Below are 25,473 nucleotides of genomic sequence, written 5' to 3' on the forward strand. Positions count from 1 at the left end.
GCATGCCAAGAGAATGGACCACGACCGTCTACCGAAAATCTCCCTTCGATGAATCCATTGATGGATCCAAGGAATCATTGATGGATCTCGACTGCGACGAAAACCTCGCAAGAGGTGGATTGAAAATTGACCGAAATCATATCGTAGTTGACTAGAACTACATACGATAGAACAACACACCCGAGCCCTAGTTCATGACATTTCAAAAGGAGTGGCCCCAAGAAGTCCCGCGAGGATGGACGGGACTTGAGTAATACATCAGCAGAATTGTTTTTGACTAATGCAACTACGTCACCCTAAATTTGGACTTGCGCTTTACTGAAAGTATAATAAAGTAATAAGAGCCAAGAGGTCATATGGCACTTGTGAAAAGGTCAAAAGAGCCAAGAGCTCATTTGGCATGAGCTCTAGCAAAATTCTAAGAATCAATAGATTGATTTAAAAAGAAAATCAGAGGCTTAATGCCGGTCGGGATCTAAAATAAGAACTCTGAGACACGAAGACCTTCTAAAAATCAAAATTCATTAAGATCCGATCACCCACTCGGTAAGCTAAGTATACCAAATTGTTTTTAATTTTTCCTCTCCCTTCAGCCCCCAGATGGTCTAATCAGGGAAAACGACTTTATCAAGTCAATTTGTTCAGGTCCCTGACACGCCTACCAATTTAAATCGTCCTAGCACGTCCAGAAGCGCCAAACCAACCAAAGCACTGGACCCCCAAACTCCCCGGAAGAGAACGGATCCAGTCGTTACGTCAATCATGTATCTATGACATTTGCTTATTCTACCCATCAATTTTCATCGCGTTCTCTCCGCTCTAAGCGTTTTCCATGATTTCCGGTTTCCCCCTCTAACTCCCCTAAATGTCACCCGATCTGGTCGGGATTTAAAATAAAAGCTCTGAGACACAATATCCTTCAAAATATCTAATTTCATTAAGATCCGATCACCAGTTAGTAAGTAAAAAAATACCTCAGTTTTTCTAATTTTTCCAAATTAACCGTCCCCCCACTACCATCCAAATGGTCAAATCGGGGAAACGACACTAATTTAATCTGGTCTGGTCCCTGGTACGCCCGCCAAATTTCATCGTCTTAGTTTATCTGGAGGCGCCCTAACTAGCAAAACTGGGACAGGCCGACAGAATTTGCGATCGCTATATGTCACTTGGTAAATGCTAAGTGCCATAAAAACTAAAAATCAGTTGGTAATTTCATGTACCATTTGCCTTCAGAAATTTTAACTATAAATTACTGTTTAAAGCAGACAAATGAACACTCAAATGATTGAGGAGAGTCCTTTAAATTTACAGTAGTTTTCGTTTAGTTTATTTTTGTTCTCCACTTTCATGGAAAGTTAGCTAATACTAGTTATAGGTCATACATAAAAAGATTATACGACTGAGAAACGGAAGTTTTTATTGATGTAAAAAAAAAAAAAACACGAAGTGCAGCCTAAAAAAAACTTGAATGGTAATCAGTAATCAATATTTCTTGGCCACATATTGCATTGTTTCATTTTCATTAACATGAGTTAGAGGTTTGTCCCCATAAAACTCAAAGTCTTTGTATTTCATTTCTCCTAGAACATTAAATCCAAGTTTATTCACGCAAATATGCTTTGTTTGGCCCGCAGTAGCATCAACAATGCAAAGGCGATGACCCAGGCTTTTTGCATGTTCTTCAGAGAGTTTAACCAGCGTCGTGGCTATGCCCATGTTACTGTACTCTGGATTCACGCATAGAAATCCAAAGTAGAAACAGCGGTCCACACCATAATGTCTGAAAATGTCTGGCACCACAGATCTATTCTGTTCGTATACGGAAAGAAATCGTTTGAATTCACAGGATTCCTTGCATTCATCAGTTTCTTTTTCCAGTACTTCGCTCAATGGGTTAGTCCTAGAAAAAAGGTTGGTAAATATTAATGTGTATTTTCTACACATTATAAAACAAGAATTTCGATACACTACTATATTTTCTTTAGAAGTTTTGCATATAGCCTACAGATACAAATGACCTTATTACGAGGGGGCTGAGCCGCAATTGTGATGGTAGTAAACCATATTCAGAAGTAATTGAACTCTTGATGGTGACCAAAAATATTTTTAACAATCTAGAACCTTAGGAAATTTTAGAGCATTGCAGCTAAGATTTCTTCCGGGTAAAGTACCTTATTTCAGTGAGACACGCTAATTTTAAGGATGGAAGAATGACATAAAATAGTAAAAACTAGTGAGAATCTAGCTTCATTTCTGCTTTCTTTTCTTATGGACAAACTTCAAAGATTTCGTGCTCAATTTTATCTTTAATCACTGCTCTCATTTAGAAATAATCTTTTTTGTGTGTTATCTAGGTAGGCCTATATATTTTTTGCTTATATCGACAAAATGACTTTCCCTCGAATTTTATCGGCCGAAAAGATCAATCTCTTCTCTCATTAATTGTACCATTAGCATTAGCACTCATGCATGGTTGCCAATATGTTGTGAAATGTTGTTTCATGTCATAAATTTACAAAATATGTCCCTTTTGCCCTTTTACGTCTCAAATGTCTAATGTCACTTTCTTGCCCTTCCATGTCATTTTGTCCCAGCACATGGGAATGTCCTTTTGGCATATAATGTACCCAGATGACAACCCCTTTTTCATATTCCTGGGTCCCCACTGATGCTATTTCACGCAAAAACAGGGGGTTTTGCATGACCCGTCAAATTTTATTCCTTTTTTTGCTGCAAGCTTCTGCATCAAAGTGGTTCAACGGCTACGTCCAAATATTTCTACTGAGCCGCGGAAAATCACATCCGTTATCCTAAACTGAAAGCTTTGTAGAACCATAAATTGCAAGTAACTAAGAAATTAAACATCTTTATCAGAAGTATTCCATTAATATTTGACAAAAATGAAGAGATGCACTTTTAACGCAAAATTTTAATCTACGGGGTCTGGGGGATATTTCCAAAGGAATGAGCATACAAGAATAATATTTTCTATTAGGCAAAGCTAGCCTAGGCTAGTAAATGGTTGGACCTTTGAATATTTTTCCTTCCTTCTAGAACTTGATTTAGCCTATTTCCATGCAATTACTTTTTCAATCTTTCGTAAGTGAAGCGCTTCAACGGCTTCAATGAACCGTTTCTCTGAATATTTTTGCAAATTTCTTGCATCCGCTATCCCTGAGCCGTTTTATTTGGTTCCAATATCTGAAATAAAGTTATGTATTAATATGACGTAGCTTTACGTCACCTAATAGGGCGTTTTCGGCCTGAAAAACCTCTTCCTAGCTGATTTATCTATTATGGGCTGCCTCTTCGTAGTAGCATATTTTTAAGCATGAATATATACTGAGTCGGAGGTAATAGGCTTGAGACTGCCTTTGCAGGATTTCGATTTTTGTTGATAGAAGAACATCGCCAAAAGCTGAAAACCATGTTGTGACCAAGATGGGCCTAGGATTGCACAAAGCCTATATTCATACTTGAGGTCCCAGGGACTTCCTGCTGTCCGGTTCTAAGCCGGCTTAAGCACCTCGGTGTAGTCTTGAAAAAATGTGATCCCCGTCCTACACTGGTATTTGGAATCATTGTTTCTCCTGAGGCAAAAACAATTTCAATGATTTAAAGAGCACGAAAATTGGAACTAGGAATGTTACGACATTAAAAAACGACTATCCTATCGAAATTTTCACTGACGAATTCGGACGATTCGAACTGGACTTGAGTTTCAGACTCATATCCCAGGGGTAGGAAGCATGAATTTAGGTGATATAGAATTTGTTTACTCAGGCAGAAAGGATGGAGCACATAGATAAGGAGTAGGGCTCATGATGAATAAGGAAGCTGCAAGTCTTGTTTAGGCTGGGAATATATTAAGAATAGAATACTTATTGCTCATTTCATGACTAAAAAATTCAGGGTATCAGTTATAGTTGTAAATGCTTCTGTAGAACCGACTGATGTAGATACGGGTGACTCAGATGAATTTTACTAGCATGAATTGAATGTTTCTACTAGGACAATTTTAACGCCTAGACCGGTAGAAATGGGGATTGATGGTATCCTAGCCTAGGTAAATTTGGTGCAGAAAAAAAACAGTAATGGCTGCAGACTTGTAATTCCGTAGGTATAACATTCTAGTTATAACTAATACGGTATTCGGTTAAAGAATGGCCCATAAGTTGACATGGTATTCACTTGATGATAAAACAGCAAACCTTATTATGTTATTGTAAACCAAAGACAGGCAGGATCAATACAAAATACTAGGGTATATACGAGTGTTGTTACAGAGGTTAAAAGTAAAGATTACCGTCCAATATTGTCTAGGGTTATTTAAAGCTGAAATTTCTGAAGGGTAACTAACTCCCGAGAAGTTATGATGCTGGTAGACTCTAGGATGAGAATTTGCAAAAAACTTTCCAGGAACAGTTTAATACTAAACTCGAGTTTAAATTGTGACAGTGTGAAAGATGGTTGGAATAATTTTAGAAACAGAATTTGTGAAGTTGCTGAACGTATCTTAGGGTGGAAAGTTAGGACTGCGGCTAGGGAAAAAACTTCATGTTTAATAGAGGAGAAGGGGCTTGTGCAAGAATTATCTGAGTGATGGATCAAGTGAAAACAAAAGGAATGTAAAACAAAAGTAGAGAAAGCATTAAAATATGAACAAAGAAGGTGTGATGTGGACGCCATGGATAAAATTGCCGAGGATCTGGAAGATGCAGCTAGATGGCATAATAGTAAAATATTGCACTGGCATGCTAATAAATTGAGGGAGTAGTCAATCCGGACTCGGCCCAGTTAAAGATGAGAAAGATAAGGAAATGTAAGAAAAGAGTTAGAGATGGGCAGAACATTGTGACAATGTACTGAATCGAGATAGAGCTGCAGAAAAAGATAGAGGAAAATGAAAAAAAATTCTGATACCTTGGATGTAAAGGAAGATTTGTTTTGTGAGGAAGAATTAGCGACAGTACTAAAAAGAATGAAAAATAATAAAGTTCTAGGTGCTGTAGTCTGGTAAACGAATTTCTTAAATATGCTGGCTCTGAGGTTAGAAATAAGTTATTGAAGATTATTAATGTGATTTTTGAAAAAGGGAAGTACCCTTCCCGGAAAAAGTAATTATCGGTAGCAAATTACTTAGTAAATAATATGACATATTTTAGATTCAGAGATACTGTAGACAAAGTTTTAAGAGAATAACAGTGTGGTTTTAGAAAAGGTAGATTATATGTCGATCACATTTTCACTCTTAGGTTAATAATTGCGAAGTGCCTGAGTTGTCAAACACCTTTGGTCCTCAGTTTCATAAATTGTGAGCAAGCTTTCGATTCTGGTGATAGAAGGGCTTTAGCGAATCCTTGTATGGTATACCACACGAATACATTAAAGTGATTAGTTCTATGTAAGAGAATAACACTGCTGCAGTTAAGGTAGGGAATGAGGTTAGCAGTTAGTTTTGAATTAAATCAGGAGTTAAGCAGGTTTGTCTTCTATCCCCTTTGTATGGATAATTGGGATGGACTGTCTTAAGGAGCACTGGAAAGGTAATGGGAGACCACAGAATCAAATGGGGAGGAAAAGATCTCCTGGACTTAGATTATGCATGATAACTTAAGCATCCTAGATGAAAATGAGAGCAAAATGAATGAACAGTTGGATGTTTTGTGAGTTCAGGGTGCTCGAATGGGTTTGACAATCAATGTTGAGAAGACTAATTCACTAAGGCTAGGAATAAGTGAAGATGGAAAGTGTGACGATGGGTAACGAAAATATTGACCTGGTGGGAAACTTCACTTACCTTGGTAGCATTATTAGTAAAGACAGTGGGAGCAGTGAAGATGTTAAAAGTAGAGACTAGGAAGATAAATCTGCAAACCAAGTTTAAAATATTAGAAGCTACAGTGATTACAGTGGTCATATATGGCTCTGAAGCATGGGCGCTGCAAAAAGCGGATGAAGATTTGCTAGATGTTTTCCAGGGAAATTGCCAACGGGTATTTTTGGGCAGCCCAGCTGACTGTATTTCAAACAATAGGCTGTACGAAAAATGTGGTTCGATCCCACTTTCTAGGGCTATAACGAAAGAAAGGTCGAAATTGCTAGGGCACGTTGTGCTGACGAAGGATGACAGATTACCAAATATTGTCCTTTTCGACCAACGGTCTAGAGCTAAACGGAAAGCAGGTCGTCTCTTCTGGGGTGGGTGTAGGACAAAGATCTAAAGGAAATAGGAACTTCCTGGGAGGGTCTAAAAAATAGGCTTTGAACAGATTGGGATGCAGGAGGAGCGTGCGTAGCTGTTGGGTTAGCCTCAGGTGCCTTGGTGCTGTGGTTAGTTGTTAGGATTAGTAGTAGTACTAAGCTGAGGTAACCTTATACGCTAAGCATCACTAAATGTAGTAAACAAGAGCCAAGAGATCATATGGTATGAGCTCTAACAAAATTCTATGAATCAATAGATTGATTTAAAAGGAAAATAAGAGGCTTAATGCCGGTCAGGATTTAAAATCCTGGATTTAAAATACCTCATTTTTTAGTTTTTCAGAATTAACACACCCCCCCAACTACCCAAGAGGTTTTTATTCTTCCCATGCAGTTTCATCCTGATCTCACCGCTTTAAGTATTTTCTAAGATTTCCGGTTCTCTCGAACTGCCCCCCCCCCAATTACACTGGATCCGGTTGAGATTTAAAATAAGAGATATGAGTTACGAGGTCCTTCTAAATATCAAATTTCTTTGAGATCCGATCACCTGTTCGTAAGTTAAAAATACCTCATTTTTTCTAGTTTTTCAGAATTACCCCCACCCCCCAACTACCCCAAAGAGAGCGGATCCGTTCTGGTTATGTCAATCATGTATCTAGGACTTGTGCTTATTTTTACCACCAAGTTTCATCCTGATCCCTCCACTAAGTGTTTTCCAAGATTTTAGGTTTCCCCCTCCCAACGCCCCCCTCAATATCACCAGATCCGGTCGGGATTTAAAATAAGAGCTCTGAGACACGATATCCTTCCAAACATCAAATTTCATTAAGATCTGATCAACCGTTCGTAAGTTAAAAATACTTCAATTTTTCTATTTTTTTTAATTAACGGACCCCCCCCACTCCCCCCCCCCAGATGGTCAGATCGGGAAAACGACTATTTCTAATTTAATCTGGTCCGGTCCCTGATACGCCTGCCAAATTTCATCGTCCTAGCTTACCTGGAAGTGCCTAAAGTAGCAAAACCGGGACCGACAGACAGACCGACAGAATTTGCGATTGCTATGTCACTTTAATCTTAAAAAGGAAATTCGTAATCGACTTTTTGGAATAAAATTGTTTTTGGCATAAAAGCAGCAAAAATGTTTTTTTTGTGTGTGCTAAATCTATTACTATTACTAACAACTCACTGCAGCGTCAAGTCACCTGATGCCAACAACTACACAAGCTACTCCAACCTAATTTATTCAAAGACTATTTACATACTCCCAACAAGTTCCAATTTTCCTCAAATTGTTTTTAAAATCTTTTCCATCCATTCGGCAAATGAAATGGAACACCTTTACTATCTTTACTAATAGAACTACCTAGGTACTGCTATTCACAATGGTTATTATGTGAAAATTAGCTTTTAACTGAACCATAATTCCTCACTGATTATCTGTTGTATGCACTGACCCTCCTTCAAAAATTAATAAAACTTGTGTCTTAGAAAAGACTAAGGACTTTAATATCAGGTTTCTGATTTTTAAGCTTTTTCACTTGTCTGATTTCTATTTTCATAGGGACATCGAGGTGAGGACAGGTGTAGTCAAATTTGGTTCAAAATATGATGACTTGAAAAACAAAACTTAAGGAAATCCCATACCCCTCCCCCTGGCAGAAACATCTACTAACTTCAGGCATGGATTACACGGGAGGAATCGATTCTTTTTGTACACCAATCTTCGAGGAAATACCAACTTTTTTCCTGTAGGTTCACCCATATCATTCTATCATTACTTACAACGGTAAAATTCTAGTTAAGCGACTTCTTGCTATCTCGGAAAGGGGTTAGGTTAGGAAAATGAAACTTTCAGGGATGGGTCTACAGGCTAAAGTATGTCCCGGGAAGGTATTTTGAAGGGTTTTTGTGACTTTAGTTTTTTGAAGGGTTTTTGTGCCTTTAGTTCTGAAAATGCAATTCATGTTATTTGAGTAGAATTTTGAGCCATCTCAATGTTTTTTTTTCAAAATTTAGGAAATGTATCTGCATATGTTTAAAACCTTATAAAATGGAATTGAGCAGTTATGAAGCTGAAAACAATTTTGTTGTACTTCAATTAAGCAGAACATCTATTCTGCAAGATTTCACTTTTATAACACATATTTTTAAAGGTCATCAAAGGTCAGGGCCCTCTAGAGGGAGAACGAGTGGAGGTAGTTGCTTCAAAATACCTTCCAAGGACACACTTTAATCTGTAGATTCATCCACGAAAGTTTCATTTTCCTAACCTAAACCCTTTCTGAGATAGCAAGAAGTCAATTAACTAGAATTTTATCGAAAAAGCAACTAGTAACTGAAAATTAAGGTAAAATGTTGTTTTTTCCTAAACCCTTTCTGAGATAGCAAGAAGTCAATTAACTAGAATTTTATCGAAAATGTTGATGACAAAGGGAACGGTCAAACAGATTTTTGTCCTGAGTTAGGGGTTTAAGTTTTCCTTGGTCATTTTCGTGAACTGTAATATAACTTACCTATCAGGATAATATTCTGTATTGAAAAGCACTCCGACGACTTGGTTTGTTTCCCTATCCACAGCTACGAAAGAAAGCCCTTGATCTGCCATTTCGTTGAAATACATTTCTGCATGAATATCATGTTCTGGAAAATATTTCATTCGTAAATGTTTACAGGCTGGTTCATTCTTCAAGAAGTTTTGCAGCACCAATTTGACAGCACCTTCTCTGTGTTCTGGCTTGAGAGCGGAAAAATAAACTTTATTTTTCAATACCATGTTGTCAGGTCAATTGCTTTTCTGAGACTGAACTTAAATCTGTTTAGGGGACACTATACCAAAATTTCACAATGTTAAGAATCTGGCAATCAGAAAACCGGTTGAATGTTTACTTGCAGAAATGAAGCAATGAACTGGCTTCCAATAACAAAAGGGTTGATGACACAACAACAAGGGAGGAACCACAAGGTTAATTTATGCGATGATACAATTTTAGTTCAAAATTTCGTGGAATTAGTATTTTCTTCAGCGGATATGGTTATCTTACACAAATAAATTGATTTCATCAGAGGTGCACGCCATTCATACAAGGAGGAGATCACAAGTTATAGAAACTACTAAGGAAAACTAATCAAAATACTATAAATTATGGGGAAACAGACAATGATCTGAAATTTTGGAAGGGGGCTGGGGACAGCCTCCTTTTTTGTCCCTGTCAAAATAATGGCAATAAATGGTCTCATTTGGGGTAGGGTGATAATAACCTGCTAGGTAAGTTGTCGTTTTCAACGGTGATTTTCAAGGGACAATAACATTAGAAAGCCAGATCGAATAACCCATTGAAACTTACCAAAACCTATGGAATATTTATTTTCGTCGGTTACATTCTTTATTGAAGTTTTGTTGAAACGTTGATTATAGATGTTGTTTACTTTCTTTTTATTCATGAAATGATTGAGTGATTTCCTAATGCTGGGAAATCAGCGTTTAATTTCAGAACTTACACGAATTTTTGAAAATATTGCAGACTTCAGAAAATCCCTCTTGGATTTCACAGTAACGATCTCCTCTTTGATTAAACACTAATTAGAAAGATATTACAAATTATGTGTTGGGAAAGCATCAATGAACCCTAATGAAGAGGCACTAAAACATTTGTTGCCTTGAGATTGAAATGCTTTTTTTAATAAGTTATTCATGGACTCCCTGGAATTAAATTAATCAATATATTTAAAGAAAAAAAATTACAAACCACTCACAAAGGCTGTGACCTGTGAGAGTGGGAGACTAAACATTACATTAAATAATAGCACTAAAATCAAAGAGGACAAGAAGAAAAAAAGAAAAAAAGAATTAAACAACAACAACAAAAAATATAATGTCAATTAAAATAAATGGATTAAAAATTGAAAAGGAAAGATAGAGGGGGAAAAGCAAAGGGAGGAGATCACTAAATCTCTAGGCATAGGAGATGGTCAGTTAGGTCGTTTTTAAATTTTTCATAAGAATGTGATAGCTGAATTTTAATCACGGATCATCGCCCGATCTCTACACAAGTGTATCGAGTCAATGCTAATAATAAAGATGACAATTTGAATGAGCATGTCTTTAAAAGAGAAGATTTTAATAAAATTATGAATAACCCGATAGGTAAAGAGCCTAATAATAATTTATGTGGTATATGTGTATTATTCAGAACACACTGGATAAGTGAAGTTAGGTGCTTTCGTCAAACAACTACGATGCAGGTACATTTTAATCGCATATTTGGTACTTGTTCATTATTCAATTGATTCAGTTCAATTCAGAAAACAATCAAGAATTTTGCTGAGAAAATCTGGTTTCATAGCCACAATTACAAAACTCAATTTATTCTGCTACGCATAATGATAGAAGATAGTGTCTGAACATGGATTTTGAAATGAAGATTTGGGATTTGTCAAAGACTGAAAAAGAAGCAATTATATTTTTCCAGGATAAGGGGTTGTTGCCCACAGCAAAACATTGCGCCAATGGACACAACATGACTTTATACTCTTACGAGAAGGAACATTTTTGGAAGTATAACAATAGGCCATGTTTGAAAAAAAGTCAATTTGCGTAAATACGTGGTTTAGCGACAGTAGAATACCATTTATTACTACTTTATTACTATTTATTACTACATTATTACTTTCATTTATTGCTGGGTTTACGAAGTGACAAATGTGGCCTGGTGTGAACGAGAGCTAGGCATTTCTAAGAAGACAGTTATCGATTGGAATAGCTACCTCCGTGAAGTGTGTATGTTTTTTATGCAACAGAAAAACTAATTAAAACGTAATTAAAATGTATCTGCATCGTAGTTTGTTTCACGAAAGAACCTAACTTCACTTATTGAGTATGTCCTGAATAATACACAAAAAAGTACCATTTATGTAGACAATTTTGAAAGATTATAATTTTTTCAGCGAGAATAGAGCTTTCTGGTGGCAACCTGACGAGAGAGGGGTGGGTGTACTTTACGTTAGGTGGAATTTTCACAGAGGATTTTCGCTTGAGGGGGGGGATATATTTCATTGAGGGTGACACAAATTTATCTACATTGTTTGAAAAACGAGCAGAAATTAAATAGAAAAAACAAGTTATTTTAACTGAAAGATAAGAGCAACATTAAAACTCAAAACAAACAGAAATTATTCCGTATATGAAGACTTGCCCCCTCCTCAATACCTTAGGCTACTCTTAACGCTAAGTATGACTGTTTGCCCCAATTTTTGTATGAATGGCTACTGAAACACAGGGGCCGTTTGAGTAGAATGGGAAGTTTTTTTTAAAGTGTTCAGTCTTTGCGAAAAGAGCAAGATATCGAGGAGGGGGCAACCCCTCATATAAGAAATAATTTCTGTTTGTTTTGAATTTTAATGTTCTTTTGTTACTTTTTTTTTTAAGTTTTGAGATAGTCATTTGTTTAAAAAATAGCGTAGAGCTTACAACTATGGTGCAGTAAATGACTATCTTAAAATTTGATCTGATGTCTTTGGGGAGAAAATGGATTTGTGAGGGGACTATGTGCCCTCCAATCTTTTTGGTCACTAAAACAGGGAACTAGAACTTTTGTTTTCCGTTCAAAGAGCTCCTTTTTTATCTTATAGGACCACTGGATCGATATGATCAACCCTGTGAAACCCGACCAAAAAACAAACAAACAAGAAAACATAAAAACAAATCCTTAGTCTTTCTTCTGCCAAAAAATACAGAATTCCTCGCTTTTATGGAAGCTCGAAACCCTTCACAGTAGAGTTCGATGACATGCTGAATTTGATGGCCTTATTTTTGTTTGGATTGCTTTTTTCTCGGGGTCCCCCTTTTAGAAAATCAGACATTTTTTTCAGGCTCGTACCTTATGATGGGTAACATTAAACTTAATTAACTTTATATACTTGGAATCAAACAGTTCGTGGTAACGAACTGCAGTAAGGAGTGACCCGGCTCAATAGTAAACGAAAGTCTAAAAAAAGGAATTTTGATACTAATAGATACATCAAAAGAATCGAATTTTTATGATATGTTAAATATATCCCTTTAATCAAATTTAGTCTTACCAATCAAAAGTTACGAACCTGATAAAATTTGCCTTATTTTGGAAATAGGGGGAAAAACCCCTTAAAAGTCTTAGAATCTTAACGAAAATCACACCATCGCTTTCAGCGATGGTTAATTTTAGTGTTTATTTTTTTCCCCAGGGGTGATCGTATCGACCCAGTGGTGCTAGAATGTCACGAGAGGGCTCATTCTAACGAAAATCAAAAGTTCTAGTGCCCTTTTTAAGTGACCGAAAAAATTGGAGGGCACCTAAGCCCCCTCCCACGCTCATTTTTTCCCCAAAGTAAACGGATCAAAATTTTGAGATAGCTATTTTATTCAGCATAGTCAAAAAACCTATTAATAATGTGTTTGGGGTTGACTTACTCCCTCACAGTTCAAGGGGAGGGGCCGCAAATTACAAGATTTGACCAGTGCTTAGGAATAATAATGGTTTTTGGGAAGTGTACAGACATTTTCAGGGGGACTTTTTTGGTCGAGAGGTGGGGGAGGTTGAGGGCAGGGGGGTTACGTGGGAGGATCTTTCCGTGAAGGAATTAGTCATGGGAGAAGATAATTCCGATGAAGGGGGCGCAGGATATTCTAGCACTATTTAACACAAAAACAAAGCAATTAAAAAATAAATACGGGAATGTTTTTTCAACTGAAAGCAAGAAGCAGCATTAAAACTTAAAATGCACAGAAATTATTAACCATATGTGGGATTCATCTCCTCCTAAATACCTTGCTCTTTACGCTAAAGTATTTTTTGTAATTTCAACTATTTATTCTACGGCCTTTGTGATCCAGGGGTCATTCTTAAGGAATTGGGACAAAATTAAGCTTTAGTGTAAAGAGCGAGGTATTAACGAGGGGGGAAACCCCCTCATATACGTAATAAAAACATACAAATATAGAAGTTCTTTACGTAAGTTATTTCGTAAATTACGTATATTTTCTACTAATAACAAGAGCCAAGAGCTCATGTGGTATGAGCTCTAACAAAATTCTAAGAATCTTTAGATTTATTTAAAAGGAAAATCAGAGGCTTAATGCCGGTCGGGATTTAAAATTAGAGCTCTGAGTCACGAGGTCCTTCTAAATATCAAAATTCATTAAGATCCGATCACCCACTTGTAAGTTATAAATACCTCATTTTATTATTTTTGCCTCTCCCTTCAGCCCCCCAGATGTTCGAATCGGGGAAAACGCTTTATCAAGTCAATTTGTACAGCTCCCTGGCACGCCTACCAATTGGTAGGCGTACCAATATCGTCCTATACCAATCGTCCTAGCAAATCGAGAAGCGCCAAACTCGCCAAAGCACTGAGCCCCACCACCTAACTCCCCCAAAAAGAGCGAATCCAGTCCGGTTACGTCAGTCACGTATCTACGACATTTACAAGCATTTTACAAGATTTCTGGTTTCCCCCATCAGCTCCCCCCAGTGTCAACAGATCTGGTCGAGATTTAAAATAAGAGCTCTGGACACGAGTTTCTTCTAAATATCAAATTTTATTAAGATCCGGTCACCCGTTCCTTAAGTTAAAAATACCTCAATTTTTCTAATTTTTCCAAATTAACAACCCCCAGCTCCCCCAAAGAGAGCGGATCCGTACCAATTATGTCAATCTCTTATCTATAACTTGTGCTTATTCTTCCTATCAAGTTTCATCCCGACATCTCCACTCTTAACGTTTTCCAAGATTTCCGGTTTCCAAGATTTCTGTTTCCCCCCTCCAACCCTCTATGTCTCCGGATCCGATTCGAAATGAAAATGGAGCATCTGAGAAATAAAATCCTTCTATATATCAAGTTTCATTAACATCCGATCACATATTCGTAAGATAAAAATACCCCAATTTTCATGTTTCCAAGAATTCCGGTTTCCCCCTCCAGCTTCCCCCAATATCACAGGATCTGGTCGGGATTGAAAATTAGAGCTTTAAAGCACAAGATTTAAAGCACAAATATCAAATTTCATTAAGATCTGGTCACCCGTTCGTAAGTTACAAATACCTCATTTTTTCTAATTTTTCCGAATTATCCCCACCCCCCAACTCCACCAAAGAGAGCGGATCCGGTCTGGTTATTTCAGTCACGTATCTTGGAGATTTGTGTTTATTCTTCCCACCAAGTCTCCTCCTGATCTCTCCGCTTTAAGCGTTTTCCAAGATTTCTGATTCCCCCCTCCCCCCATTGACACTGGATCCAGTCGGGATTTAAAATAAGATATCTAAGCTACGAGGTCCTTCTAAATATAAAACTTCGTTAAGATATGATCACTCCTTCGTAAGTTAAAAATACCTCTTTTTTTTCTAATTTTCAGAATTAACCCTAGCCCCCCCCCCAGCTCCCCCAAAGAGAGCGGACCCGATCTGGTTATGTCAGTGAAGTATCTTAGACTTGCTTTTACTCTTCCCATCAAATTTCATCCTGATCTCTCCGCTTTAAACATTTTCTATGATTTCTGCCCCCCCCTTAATGATGCTGGATCCGGTTGAGATTTCAAATGAAAGATCTGAGTTACAAGGTCCTCCTAAATATGAGGTTTCATGAAGATCCGATCACTCCTTCGTAAATTAAAAAAATTTCATTTTTTTCTAATTTTTCAGAATTACCCCCCCCCCCCCCCCCCAATTCCCCCAAATAGAGCGGATCTGTTCTAATTATATCGATCACGTATCTAGGACTTCTGCTTATTTCTCCCACCAAGTTTCATCCCGATCCCTCCCTCCCCTCTAAGCGTTTTCCATGATTTTAGGTTTCCCCCCCCAAACTCCCCCCAATGTCACCAGATTTAAAATAAGAGCTATGAGACACGGTATCCTTCTAAATATCAAATTTCATTGAGATCCAATCACCCGTTCGTAAGTTAAAAATGTGTATTTTTTTTTAATTTTTCGGAATTACCCCCCCCCCCAACTACCCCAAAGAGAACGGATCCATTCCGGTTATGTCTATCATGTATTTAGGACTTGTGCTTATTTTTCCCACCAAGTTTCATCCTGATCCCTCCACTCTAAGTGTTTTCGAAGATTTTAGGTTTCCCCCTCCCAACTTCCCCACCCCTATGTCACCAGATCCGGTCGGGATTTAAAATAAGAGCTTTCAGACACTGTATCCTTCCAAACATCAAATTTCATTAAGATCTGATCAACCATTCGTAAGTTAAAAATACTTCATTTTTTCTATTTTTTTCGAATTAACCGTCCCCTCACTCCCCCCCCCAGATGGTCAAATTAGAAAAAATAACTATTTCTCATTTAATCTGGTCCAGTCTCTGATACGCTTACCAAATTTTATCGTCCTAGCTTACCTGGAAGTGCCTAAAATTGCAAAACCGGGACTGACAGACAGACAGACCGACAGACAGACTGACAGACAAACCGACAGAATTTGCGATTGCTATATGTCACTTGGTTAATACCAAGTACCATAAAAACATTCGTATAATATTAAAAGTTATAGTTGCCTTTTAAGTAACCAAAAGATTGGAGGGCAACTAGGCCTCCTCCCCCATCCCTTTTTTCTCAAAGTCTTCCGATCAAAACTAAGAGAAAGCCATTTAGCCAAAAAAATTAATATACAAATTTTGTTTTAATTATTCATGTGCGGACAGCCAAAATCAAAAATATATTGATTAAAAAATGTTCAGAAATTAGATGAAAAAACAAGTTTTTTAACTAAAAGTAACAAGCGACATTAAAGCCTAAAACGAACAGAAATTACTCCGTATATTAAAGGGGCTTTTCCATCCTCAATGCCCCGCTCTTTACGTTAAATTTTTTACTGTTTTAAAGATTTTAATTGAAAGAAAGAGTCAAACTTTAGCGTAAAGGGCGGAGTGTTGAGGAGGGAAAAGCCCTTTTAATATAAGGGAGTAATTTCTGATGGTTTTAAGTTTTAATGTCGCTCCTTACTTTCAGTTAAAAAAACGTGCTTTTTTCATTTAATCAACTTAAAAAGCCCTCCAGTCCCCCAGATGGTAGAATCCGGGAAAACGACTTTATCTAGTCAATTTGTGCAGCTCCTTGACAAACCTACCAATTTTCATCGTCCTAGCATGTCCAGAAGCGCTAAACTCGCCAAAGCATGAACCGCACCCCCTAACTCCCCCAAAAGGAATGAATCCAGTATGGTTACTTCAATCACGTATCTACAACATTTGCATATTCTACCCACCAAGCTTCATCCCAATTTCTCACCTCTAAGCGTTTTCCATGATTTCGGTTTCCCCTCCAACCTCCTTTGTCCCCAGATCTGATTCTAGTCGAAAAAAAACTAAGTTGTCTTTTACCAAGAGAAATAATAACAAGACCTAAGAGATCATATGGCGCTTGTGACGAGGCCGGAAGAGCCAAGAGCAAAGAGCTCATATGGTATGAGTTCTAGCAAAATTCTAAGAATCAATAGATTGATTTAAAAGGAAAATCAGAGGCTTAATGCCGGCCAGGATTTAAAATAAGAGCTCTGAGTCACGATGTCCCTCTAAATATCAAAATTCATTAGGACCCGATCACCCACTCTTAAGTTACAAATGTCTCATTTTTCTTTTTTTTTCTCCCTGGATATGTTAAGGAGAATCGTCATGGGGAAGTTTTTACTGCGTTGGAATTGTATAGTGTCCTTCTGTACGTGACAGGGGGGGGGGAGATTTTTCATGGGATATATTTTCCAGAGAACACTTTCTATAGGATCAACTTTCAACTAAGGGATAAGGGGGGGGGGGTGTTTTTTGCTGGAAAAATTCCACGGAGGAAGAATTTATTTGCTCCTTATTTTTTAAAACAATCTGAAATTAATGTCTGTTTCAAATGAAAGTGCACTAACAAAAATTTTTCACCCAAAATCGTCCACAAAAAATTTTCTTGGTAGAATTTTCAACTGAAATGGAATTGTCAGGGGGAAATTGAAATCTTTTTAATTTAAACAATTTTTCCACAAAACAAGTTTGTTAAAGAAGCGTAAAGAGCTGCGTTAAGCCAAAAATGAATAGAAATAAATTCAAACAATTTTCTAAGCGTAATACAACCACAAATCACCATCAAAATATAAATTAAACCCAAAACGAATAGAAATTACAATAAATAACCGGAAAAACTCAAAATAAGCAAAAATTAACTTGAGTAGGGCTGCCAACCCCCACACTTCGAGACCAGAGCATAATTTACACAGTACATTTTGACTGGAACACTTGACACTGGTACACTTGACTGGAAACAAAGACATTTTATATGTTTTCACTTTTTTGACTTAAAATAAATTAACGCCCAAAACGAATAGAAATTACAATGAATAACCGAGTAAAATTCTTTAATAAAATAAAAAAGTAATAAGACTTAAAGGACTAAATAGAAGAATATGTATATTAAACTAACAATCCACGGTTTTGCTTTTTTTTAATAAACTGCAAATAATGTCATGATCTTGAGACGACATGGCGGTTTTGAGCCCAATTCATTTAATTTTGGCAGGCTTTGAGTTTGACTAGGTTATTTATTGTTTGTTTTGGGTTTCATTTATCTATTAATGGTGACCTGTGGTAGTTCTATACTTGGAATATAAGAAAAAATAACACATAGGAGTTGACAGCGCTTTTGTCCGTAAAGACTTAAAACAAAAATAGTTTGAGTAGTGACTCCCTTCAGGTTCAATCACAGCCCTATCCTTCCTTTTCTATGACATCCTATCCCTGCTTTTAATTAGAGCCCTATTCCATTGTTCCCACGACAGCCGGCAGGTGTTTGTTACATCATAGGGAATGTTTTCTGTGAGATGCATGTGTTAATTCTTTCAAAAATCTGCAAGAGCTCACCAAATCAGGATTTCCAAGATTTTACATAATAGGCTTTAGTTGTTACCTAAAAGAGAGTCTTTAAAAAACCTTCAGGGGTCCCTCCAAATCAAGATTTCTTTGCTTGTTACGCAATAGACTTTGTTTAGTTATACAAATGTTACTTATTAGAGTGTTTTTTTCTTTGATTTTTAAGAAACCTCCAGGAGCCGTCTAGTGGGGAACCTTAATACCCATGTTTCCATTGTTTTTACGTAACAACGACTTGCGTGCCCCCACGTTTACAAGCGAGGATTTCCCGCTTGACTAAAGGAATCTTACAAGTCCTGTTATTTAATAGCCAAAAGTAAAGAAAACCCATTATGTAATAAGCACCTGCTGGGTGGAATTGCTCACTAGGGCCCCCGGTGAGATTGAATGCTGTGGGTCTCCGTGGGGTTTGTCGCTAGCGCCTCAGTGAAATTACATGCTAGGCTCCCCAATGATAATGGATGCTATGACCCCCCGGTGATTTGGTTAGGTTAGGGGGTCGGTTGGAAAAAGTTGCTCGGGTCCTGTTGGAATTGCCCTCTAGGGTCCTGGTTCAATTGGTTGCTAGGCCCCCACCCCAGTGAAATTAGATACTAGGGCTCCGGTGGTTAGGGGGTCTATTGGAATTGAATGCTAGGACCTTTACAATTGAATTGGTTGCTACCCCCCCCCCCTGTTGGAATTAGTTACTACGGGGCCTGGTGGAATTACTCCTTAGGGTCAGGCGTCTAGTAAAGTAATATATAACACTCAGCTTGGGTATAAATTAGAATTTGAAGAATCAGGTGTTAAACTTGTAGACTCTAAGATAAGGATTTGAGAGAAACTTTCCAGGAAAAGTTGAATTCTAGCCTTGAGGTTTTAAAATTTGACAATACGCAAGATGGATGGACTAAATTTAGGAAAACAATTTTCAAACAGTTCTTGGTAACGAACTGTAGCAAGGAGCGAACCGGCTCAATAGTAACTGAAACTCTTAAAAAACATAATTCTGATACCAATAGCTACATAAAAATGGTATTTTTATGCTAATTTTAAATATTTAAGTTTCATAAGGTTTAATCTTACTTATCAAAAGTTACGGGCCTGAGTAAATTTGCCTTTTTTTAGATAATAGGGGAAACACTCCCTAAAAGTCATAGAATACTAACAAAAATCAGACCGTCAGATTCAGCGTATTAGACAACACAACTATAGGAATTTCAAGCTCGTATCTACAAAAATGTGGAATTTTGTATTTTTTGAAAGAAAACAAATCACGGGTGCGTGTTCATTTTTTTTTCCCAGGGGTGATCGTATCAAACCAGTGGTCTAAGAATTTCGCGAGAGGGCTCTTTCTAACGTAAATTGGAAGTTCTAGTGCCTTTTAGTGACCAAAAAATTGGAGGGTACATAGACCCCCTCCCACGCTCATTTTTCCCAATGTCACCGGATCAAAATTTTGAGGTAGCCGTTTTGTTCGGCATATTCGAAAAACCTAATAATTATGTCATTTTGGACGACTTAATCCCCAACAGTCCCAGGGGGAGAGGCTGCAAGTTATAAATTTTGACCATTGTTTACGTATAGTAATGGTTATTGGGAAGTGTACAGACGTTTTCATAAGGACTTTTTCACTTTGGGGACCGGGTCGGGAGAGGGGGTTACGTGGGAGGATCTTTTCATGGGGGAATTTATCATCAGGGAAGAAAATTTCCTAGCATTATTTAAAAAAAAAACAGTGAGAAAATAATTTAAAAAAGTTTTTTTTTTAATTGGAGATAAGGAGCAGCATTAAAACTTAAAACGAAAAGATATTATTATGTATATAAGGGGGTTCGTCTCCTCCTCAATACCTTGCACATTACACTAAAGTATTTTTTAGTAATATTAACTATTTATTCTACGGTCTTTGTGATTCAGGGGTCATTCTTAAGGAATTTGGACACAATTCAAGCTTTAGTGTAAAGAGCAAGGTATTCAAGAGGGGGTGAATCCCCTCATATACGTAATAAAAATATACAAATATAGAAGTTTGTTACGTAAGTTACATATATTTATTACTAATAAAAATGTTCGTAAAAAAAAATAAAAAGCTCTAGTTGCCCTTTTAAGTAACCAAAAATTGGAGGGCAACTAGGCCTCCTCTCCCACCCCATTTTTTTTTATCAAAATTGTCCGATCAAAACAATGAGAAAGCCATTTAGCAAAAAAAAAAGATAAGTGCAAATTTCGTTTTTATTATTCATGTGGGGTGAGCCAGAATCAAAACATACAATAATCCAAAACGTTCAGAAATCAACAAAAAAAAGTTTTTTTTAACTGCAAGTAAAGAGCGACACTAAAACTTAAAACGAACAGAAATTATTCCTCAACGCCTCGACGCCTAGTCAACGCCTCGCTCTTTATGGTGAAGTCTTTTATTGTTTTAAAAAGTAGAGTTGTGAGAAAGAGTCAAACTTAAGCGTAAAGAGCGGGGCATTGAGGAGGGGACAACCCTTTTCATATACGGAATAGTTTCCGTTCGTTTTAAGTTTTAATATCGCTTCTTACTTGCTGTAAAAAAAACAACAAAATTTTATTTTATTTTAATTATAATAAAGAACAAACTCTTGCCTATAATAACTTGCATAGGGAACTTAGCTATAGTATAGGCTTGGATAGTTACATAAAGGATTGGTATAGTTAATTTATTACATTAAAGAATGAACTCCAGTTCATAGTATTGGAAATTTTCATTTATGATAAAAACGATCTCAAGCATTCATAATAATAATAACTTCACATAATAGGAAATAACTAACTCTTGCAACTTAATACTAGATCCGGGTTGTAGCGGTAGCTAGCAGCCTAGTTAGAAACGATCACGTCCAATACACAGAAACAAAAATAGAGTCAGTTCAAAAATAAAAGTACACGATTAAAACCACCTTTATCCTTCTAAGATATTGGGACACTGGAATATCGCATAGAGCTGTTAAATGGCTTATTTTAAAGGACATTGACGTGGTTAAAAACCTTTAGTAATTAAAACAAATGATTTTTAAAATTATTAGTAAAGACGATGGGTCCAGTGAAGATATTAAAAGTTGATTAGCCACGGCCCAAGATTATTTTTCACAGTTGAAATTTTTGAAAGAATAGGAAGATAAGTCTGTTAACCAAGATTATAATATTGGAAGTTACAGTGACCAAACATGGTTGTAAAGCATGGACGCTCCGAAAAACGAACAAGGATTTGCTAGATGTTTTCCAGAGAAATTGCCTGCAGATTGTTTTGGGTACCAGGCTGACTGACCGTATTCCAAACAGTAGATAGTACGAAGAGTGCTGTTCAATCTGGCTTTCTAAGGCTATGATGAAAGAAAGGTTGAGATGGCTAGGGTACGATCTGTGGATGAAGGATGAAAAACTACTAAAGATTATCCTTTTCGGCCAACCGTCAAGGGCTAAACGGAACGTAGGTCGTCCTCGTTTGGGGCGGGAAGATTTAGTAAGAAAAGATCTTATGTAAATGGAAACTTCCTGGGAGGGTGTAAAGAATAAGGCTTCGAATAGATTAGGATGGAGGAGGAGTGTGCGTAGCTGTGTGGGACTCAGGCGACTTGTTTCTACGGTGAGTTGTTAGTAGTAGTAGTAGTAGTAGCTTTGAACACCTATACAAAGATCTATCAGCCCTGGTCCATAGCGGTTGTTGTGTTATTACACACCTCTGTGCGTAATATTATCAAGCCTCAAATAAAAGTAAATAGTGAATAAAATCTTAAAATAGCTGTCCGAATCAAACATTTATTTTCTATAGAAATTTTGGAATGATTGCACCTACTAACATAGTGGTGTCACTTGCTGTGGCATAATCCGTCTTGCTACTTAAAAAGGTCAGTAGAAACTTCTATTTTCTTTCTAATGGATCTTTCTTGATATTCTAGGACCATTGGGTTTGATACTATCAACGTCTAAGAAAACAAACAGAAAACAGATAAACAAGGATTCGCGATCATCCTCCTCGGAAAAACTTCAAAGTATTACATGTCTGTAGCTTTTATTCGGTTCTTAAATCTTAACTAATTTTATATGATTAGAATCACCATAGAAAGTCCAAACTCCCCTTTAAAGTTTTGGTTGCTATTATCAGGTATTGCTCTTTATTTACAACTCGTTATCATGAACTGATTATCATATAATAAGTAAACATGGAACCAATATCTCTCTTTGAAACTTCCATAAACAAATTTCCTAGTAATGTTTTGCTTCTCCCTACTGGGAAATGCCTTGGTGACCTTCTGATTTCTACCTACAACCCCGCCTCCTACAGACCTTTTTCTGTATTTATATGACAGTTCGTGGACAGTTAGAAAATTTTTGGGGTTGAAAGTCACTTTTTAAGGTATCAGGCTCAAATTCTTAAGTTTTTTGCAATTTTGTTTTGTTAAAAAGCTGCTGAAAACATCACTCTGTTCTGAAAAAATCTTTTTGGATTCTTGAAAAGGGCTCTATGGCATCTGTTTTCCGTTTTATTGAGGTGTCTCCTGAATTTTTAGGACTACTGGTTCGATACGATCACCCCTGGGGAATAAAAGCAAATAAATGCTCGTCTGTGATCTTCCTTTCAGAAAACAAAGAAGCAAAATTCCTCATTTACACACACACACACATACCCACACACATATATATATATATATATATATATATATATATATATATATATATATATATATATATATATATATATATATATATATATATATATATATATATATATATATATATATATATATACATAAATATATATACATTAAGTGGTGGTCTTGTGTATATTTGATTCTCTAATCAAGGATTAGAATATTCATCGTGTTGTTCTTTGATGATTTCCATCGTTTCGTAACAAAGCTCAGCGTCTGGTTATGGACACCAACCGTTCCCTACTAGAACTGCTCCTGAACCTACTGTCAATTTACATTCTTTCTTGTGCTTCAGTTGTCTTTCATCAGCTTCATGACAATCTTCCCAGATCTCTTCAAAACACTCCTGTGTTTATTTCTGATTCAGCTTCATGTAGCCTCCGTTCTTCACATAATATCTGCATTTCTCCTATCCCTACTATACGGCCAGACTTTAGTCCCTTCATTGCTTGTCAACAGGTTTGGAATTCTTTAATTTCTTCAGTACAGAGATGCCACTCATTTGGGACTTTAGTGTTTAGTTATTGTTTAGTTAAGAATCAAACAGATTAGCATTTTGTTTTTATTTATTTATTTTATTTTTCCCTTTTCTTTGTGGTGTTGGTATCCCCTGTGTGCTTGTTTCAGGGTGTATGGTGGTCTTCTCTGCGCTTTGACTCCCAGGCCTCAGGTAAGGTCTGTTTTTAATCTTATATATTGTTTGGCTATTGTTCCCTTTTTTGATAATTGCTTATATTGTATTTTTTGAATCCCCCTTGTATCCCTGGCCATAGAGCCTTTCGAGAAGGAGTATGAGCCTTGTATGTATGATCTGTACTTGTCGATGAACAAAAAAAAGACTCTGCAATACTAATCCTAACTAAGTAACTAAGTTCTAGCTAAGTTCTAACTAAGTAATTTCGACATTTTAATTAAAATCGAATAGTTGTGGGCTTCAAGTCATGGCTAATTGCAGAAAAAGCCAAGACAGATATTCTAATTGAGTGAGAGGCAATTCTGGCATTAACCCCCCCCTTATTAGGATGGTATAAAAATGATATTAGTTCATTTGTTAATAGATATGTCTATCTGTTATCCGTCCATGCGTCATTCCTAGGGCTGTAGAACTAAGATAGATAGTCATAGAGTTATGATACTTCTTTTAAGACGTAATTTTGCCACTGAAAATAATAACAAATGAGCAAAATTTACCCACCAAACTTTTTATTATTGAATAAAATTATGTTACTCAAAGACAAGCTAATACCAGTAATGAAGTTTAACAGCACCGCTATTCGGATCAAATGGAACTTCCATAACACTCATTTGACGTACTAAAATATTCTTAAAGCTTGATCGGGTACGTGCAGGTCGTTCAGTTTGTAACGGGGTCATTTCATCTGGTAGATGCTGAGTCAAATCGGGCTTGCCTATTGTAGTGAGCTGTATCCCCTCAATTTCTTCCTCGCTAAATAAAATATGGAAAAAATGTTACTAATGTCATGTAAAGATTGAAATATATCAATAATGGATTGTTTACCTCAAGGGCCCTAAATTTCTATTGTTCAAGACTCGAAAAAATCTCCGAATTATTTCCGTGCCCCTTTCACATGACTCTGATTTAATCTCTATAATTTATACATTGCTGTTACATATTAAATAGAACTAATACTATTACCCACAAATGAGCCATATATCCCAGTGCTGGGTCCTCCTACGTAGAATGGGTATGAGTATTTAAGGTTAAGAACTTAATTTACCTTTTGAAATTGAAACTGAGCGATAATAGCAGTAAGATCGCTCTTCAAGGATAACTGTTTTCTGGTCGAACACAGTTTCCTTCTAAAACGTAGTTTTAGTTCTTAAATTAAATTAAAACAAAAATTCAACTAAAAGTAAGGAGAAATATTTAAACTTAAAACAAAGAGAAATCATTACGTACATGAATAGGGTTGCCCCCTCTTCAACACCTCACTCTTCACGACAAATTTTTTAGTACTTTAAAAAAAACTTCTTATTGTAAATAAGCGAACCTTGTGTTTCAGGTTTCGTTCTTAAAAAATTGGGACAAAATTCCAACTTTAGCGTAAAGAGCGAGGTGTAGAGGAGGTAACAACCCTGATCATGTACGTAATAATTTTTGTTCGTTTTAAGTTTTAATGTTGCTCCTTCCTTTTAGTCGAAAAAACTTGTTTATTTCTTTAATTTTGGATATTTTTTAAATAATGCCAGGATATCTGGCTCCAAATCCACGGAATAACACGGAATAATGGGTAGATCCTCTAGACAATTCATTAATAATGACAATTCATTATCATGGTAAAAATTTTCCTGGAAAATAACCCTTAACATCTCAACAAGTAAAGTTGAGTCGGCAAAGAAAGAGCAGGACATAAGAAGAATTTCGTATAGGAATTCCTGCAAAATCCCCCAGTGTAAATACTTCCTCTGAAAAATTCACTGCCTGGAAACCTCCACCCTATGAAAAATTCTATCCGTGGACCCCCCCCAGCAGGAAACTCGTCCCCCATCCAAAAAATGTATGGATACTTCCCAATAGCATATACAATACGTAACTAAGGCAAATTTTATAATTTAAACATTTATCTAGGAGATATGGGGGGTTATGCTATCTTCAAAGACGTAGTTATTGGGCCTTTCAACTACGCTGAACGAAATAGTTATCAAAAAATTTTGATCCGACGATTTTGAGGGAAAAGGGGCGTGGGAGGGGG

At 36.7% G+C, this 25,473-nt stretch overlaps 2 protein-coding genes across 2 annotated transcripts in view; both read right to left on the bottom strand.

Annotated features, from left to right (window-relative positions):
- Positions 1 to 1,403: 1,403 nt before the first annotated feature.
- On the bottom strand, positions 1,404 to 9,095 carry LOC136029068 (arylalkylamine N-acetyltransferase-like 2). Its single transcript, XM_065707108.1, has 2 exons — positions 8,727 to 9,095; positions 1,404 to 1,903 (listed from the first exon to the last, which is right to left on the bottom strand). Exons 1-2 carry the CDS (start codon positions 8,984 to 8,986, stop codon positions 1,486 to 1,488), a joined length of 678 nt encoding a protein of 225 aa, XP_065563180.1. The 5' UTR covers positions 8,987 to 9,095; the 3' UTR covers positions 1,404 to 1,485.
- Positions 9,096 to 23,950: 14,855 nt separating this feature from the next.
- Positions 23,951 to 25,473, bottom strand: part of LOC136029069 (carcinine transporter-like) — a 65,466-nt gene continuing 63,943 nt past the window's right edge. Inside the window, exon 13 of the mRNA XM_065707109.1 lies at positions 23,951 to 24,206. Coding sequence (XP_065563181.1) covers positions 23,999 to 24,206 — 208 coding nt within the window. The 3' untranslated portion in view covers positions 23,951 to 23,998. The remainder of the gene's footprint in view (positions 24,207 to 25,473) is intronic.

The sequence above is a fragment of the Artemia franciscana genome, chromosome 7 (assembly GCF_032884065.1).
Source record: "Artemia franciscana chromosome 7, ASM3288406v1, whole genome shotgun sequence".
Lineage (NCBI taxonomy): Eukaryota > Metazoa > Arthropoda > Branchiopoda > Anostraca > Artemiidae > Artemia > Artemia franciscana.

Excerpts from the sequence above, each read along its gene's own strand:
- LOC136029068 (XM_065707108.1), bottom strand. The coding sequence starts at position 8,986 with ATGGTATTGAAAAATAAAGTTTATTTTTCCGCTCTCAAGCCAGAACAC. Across the intron at positions 1,904-8,726 it reads ACAGAATATTATCCTGATAG|GACTAACCCATTGAGCGAAG; the intron begins GTAAGTTATATT and ends CCTTTTTTCTAG.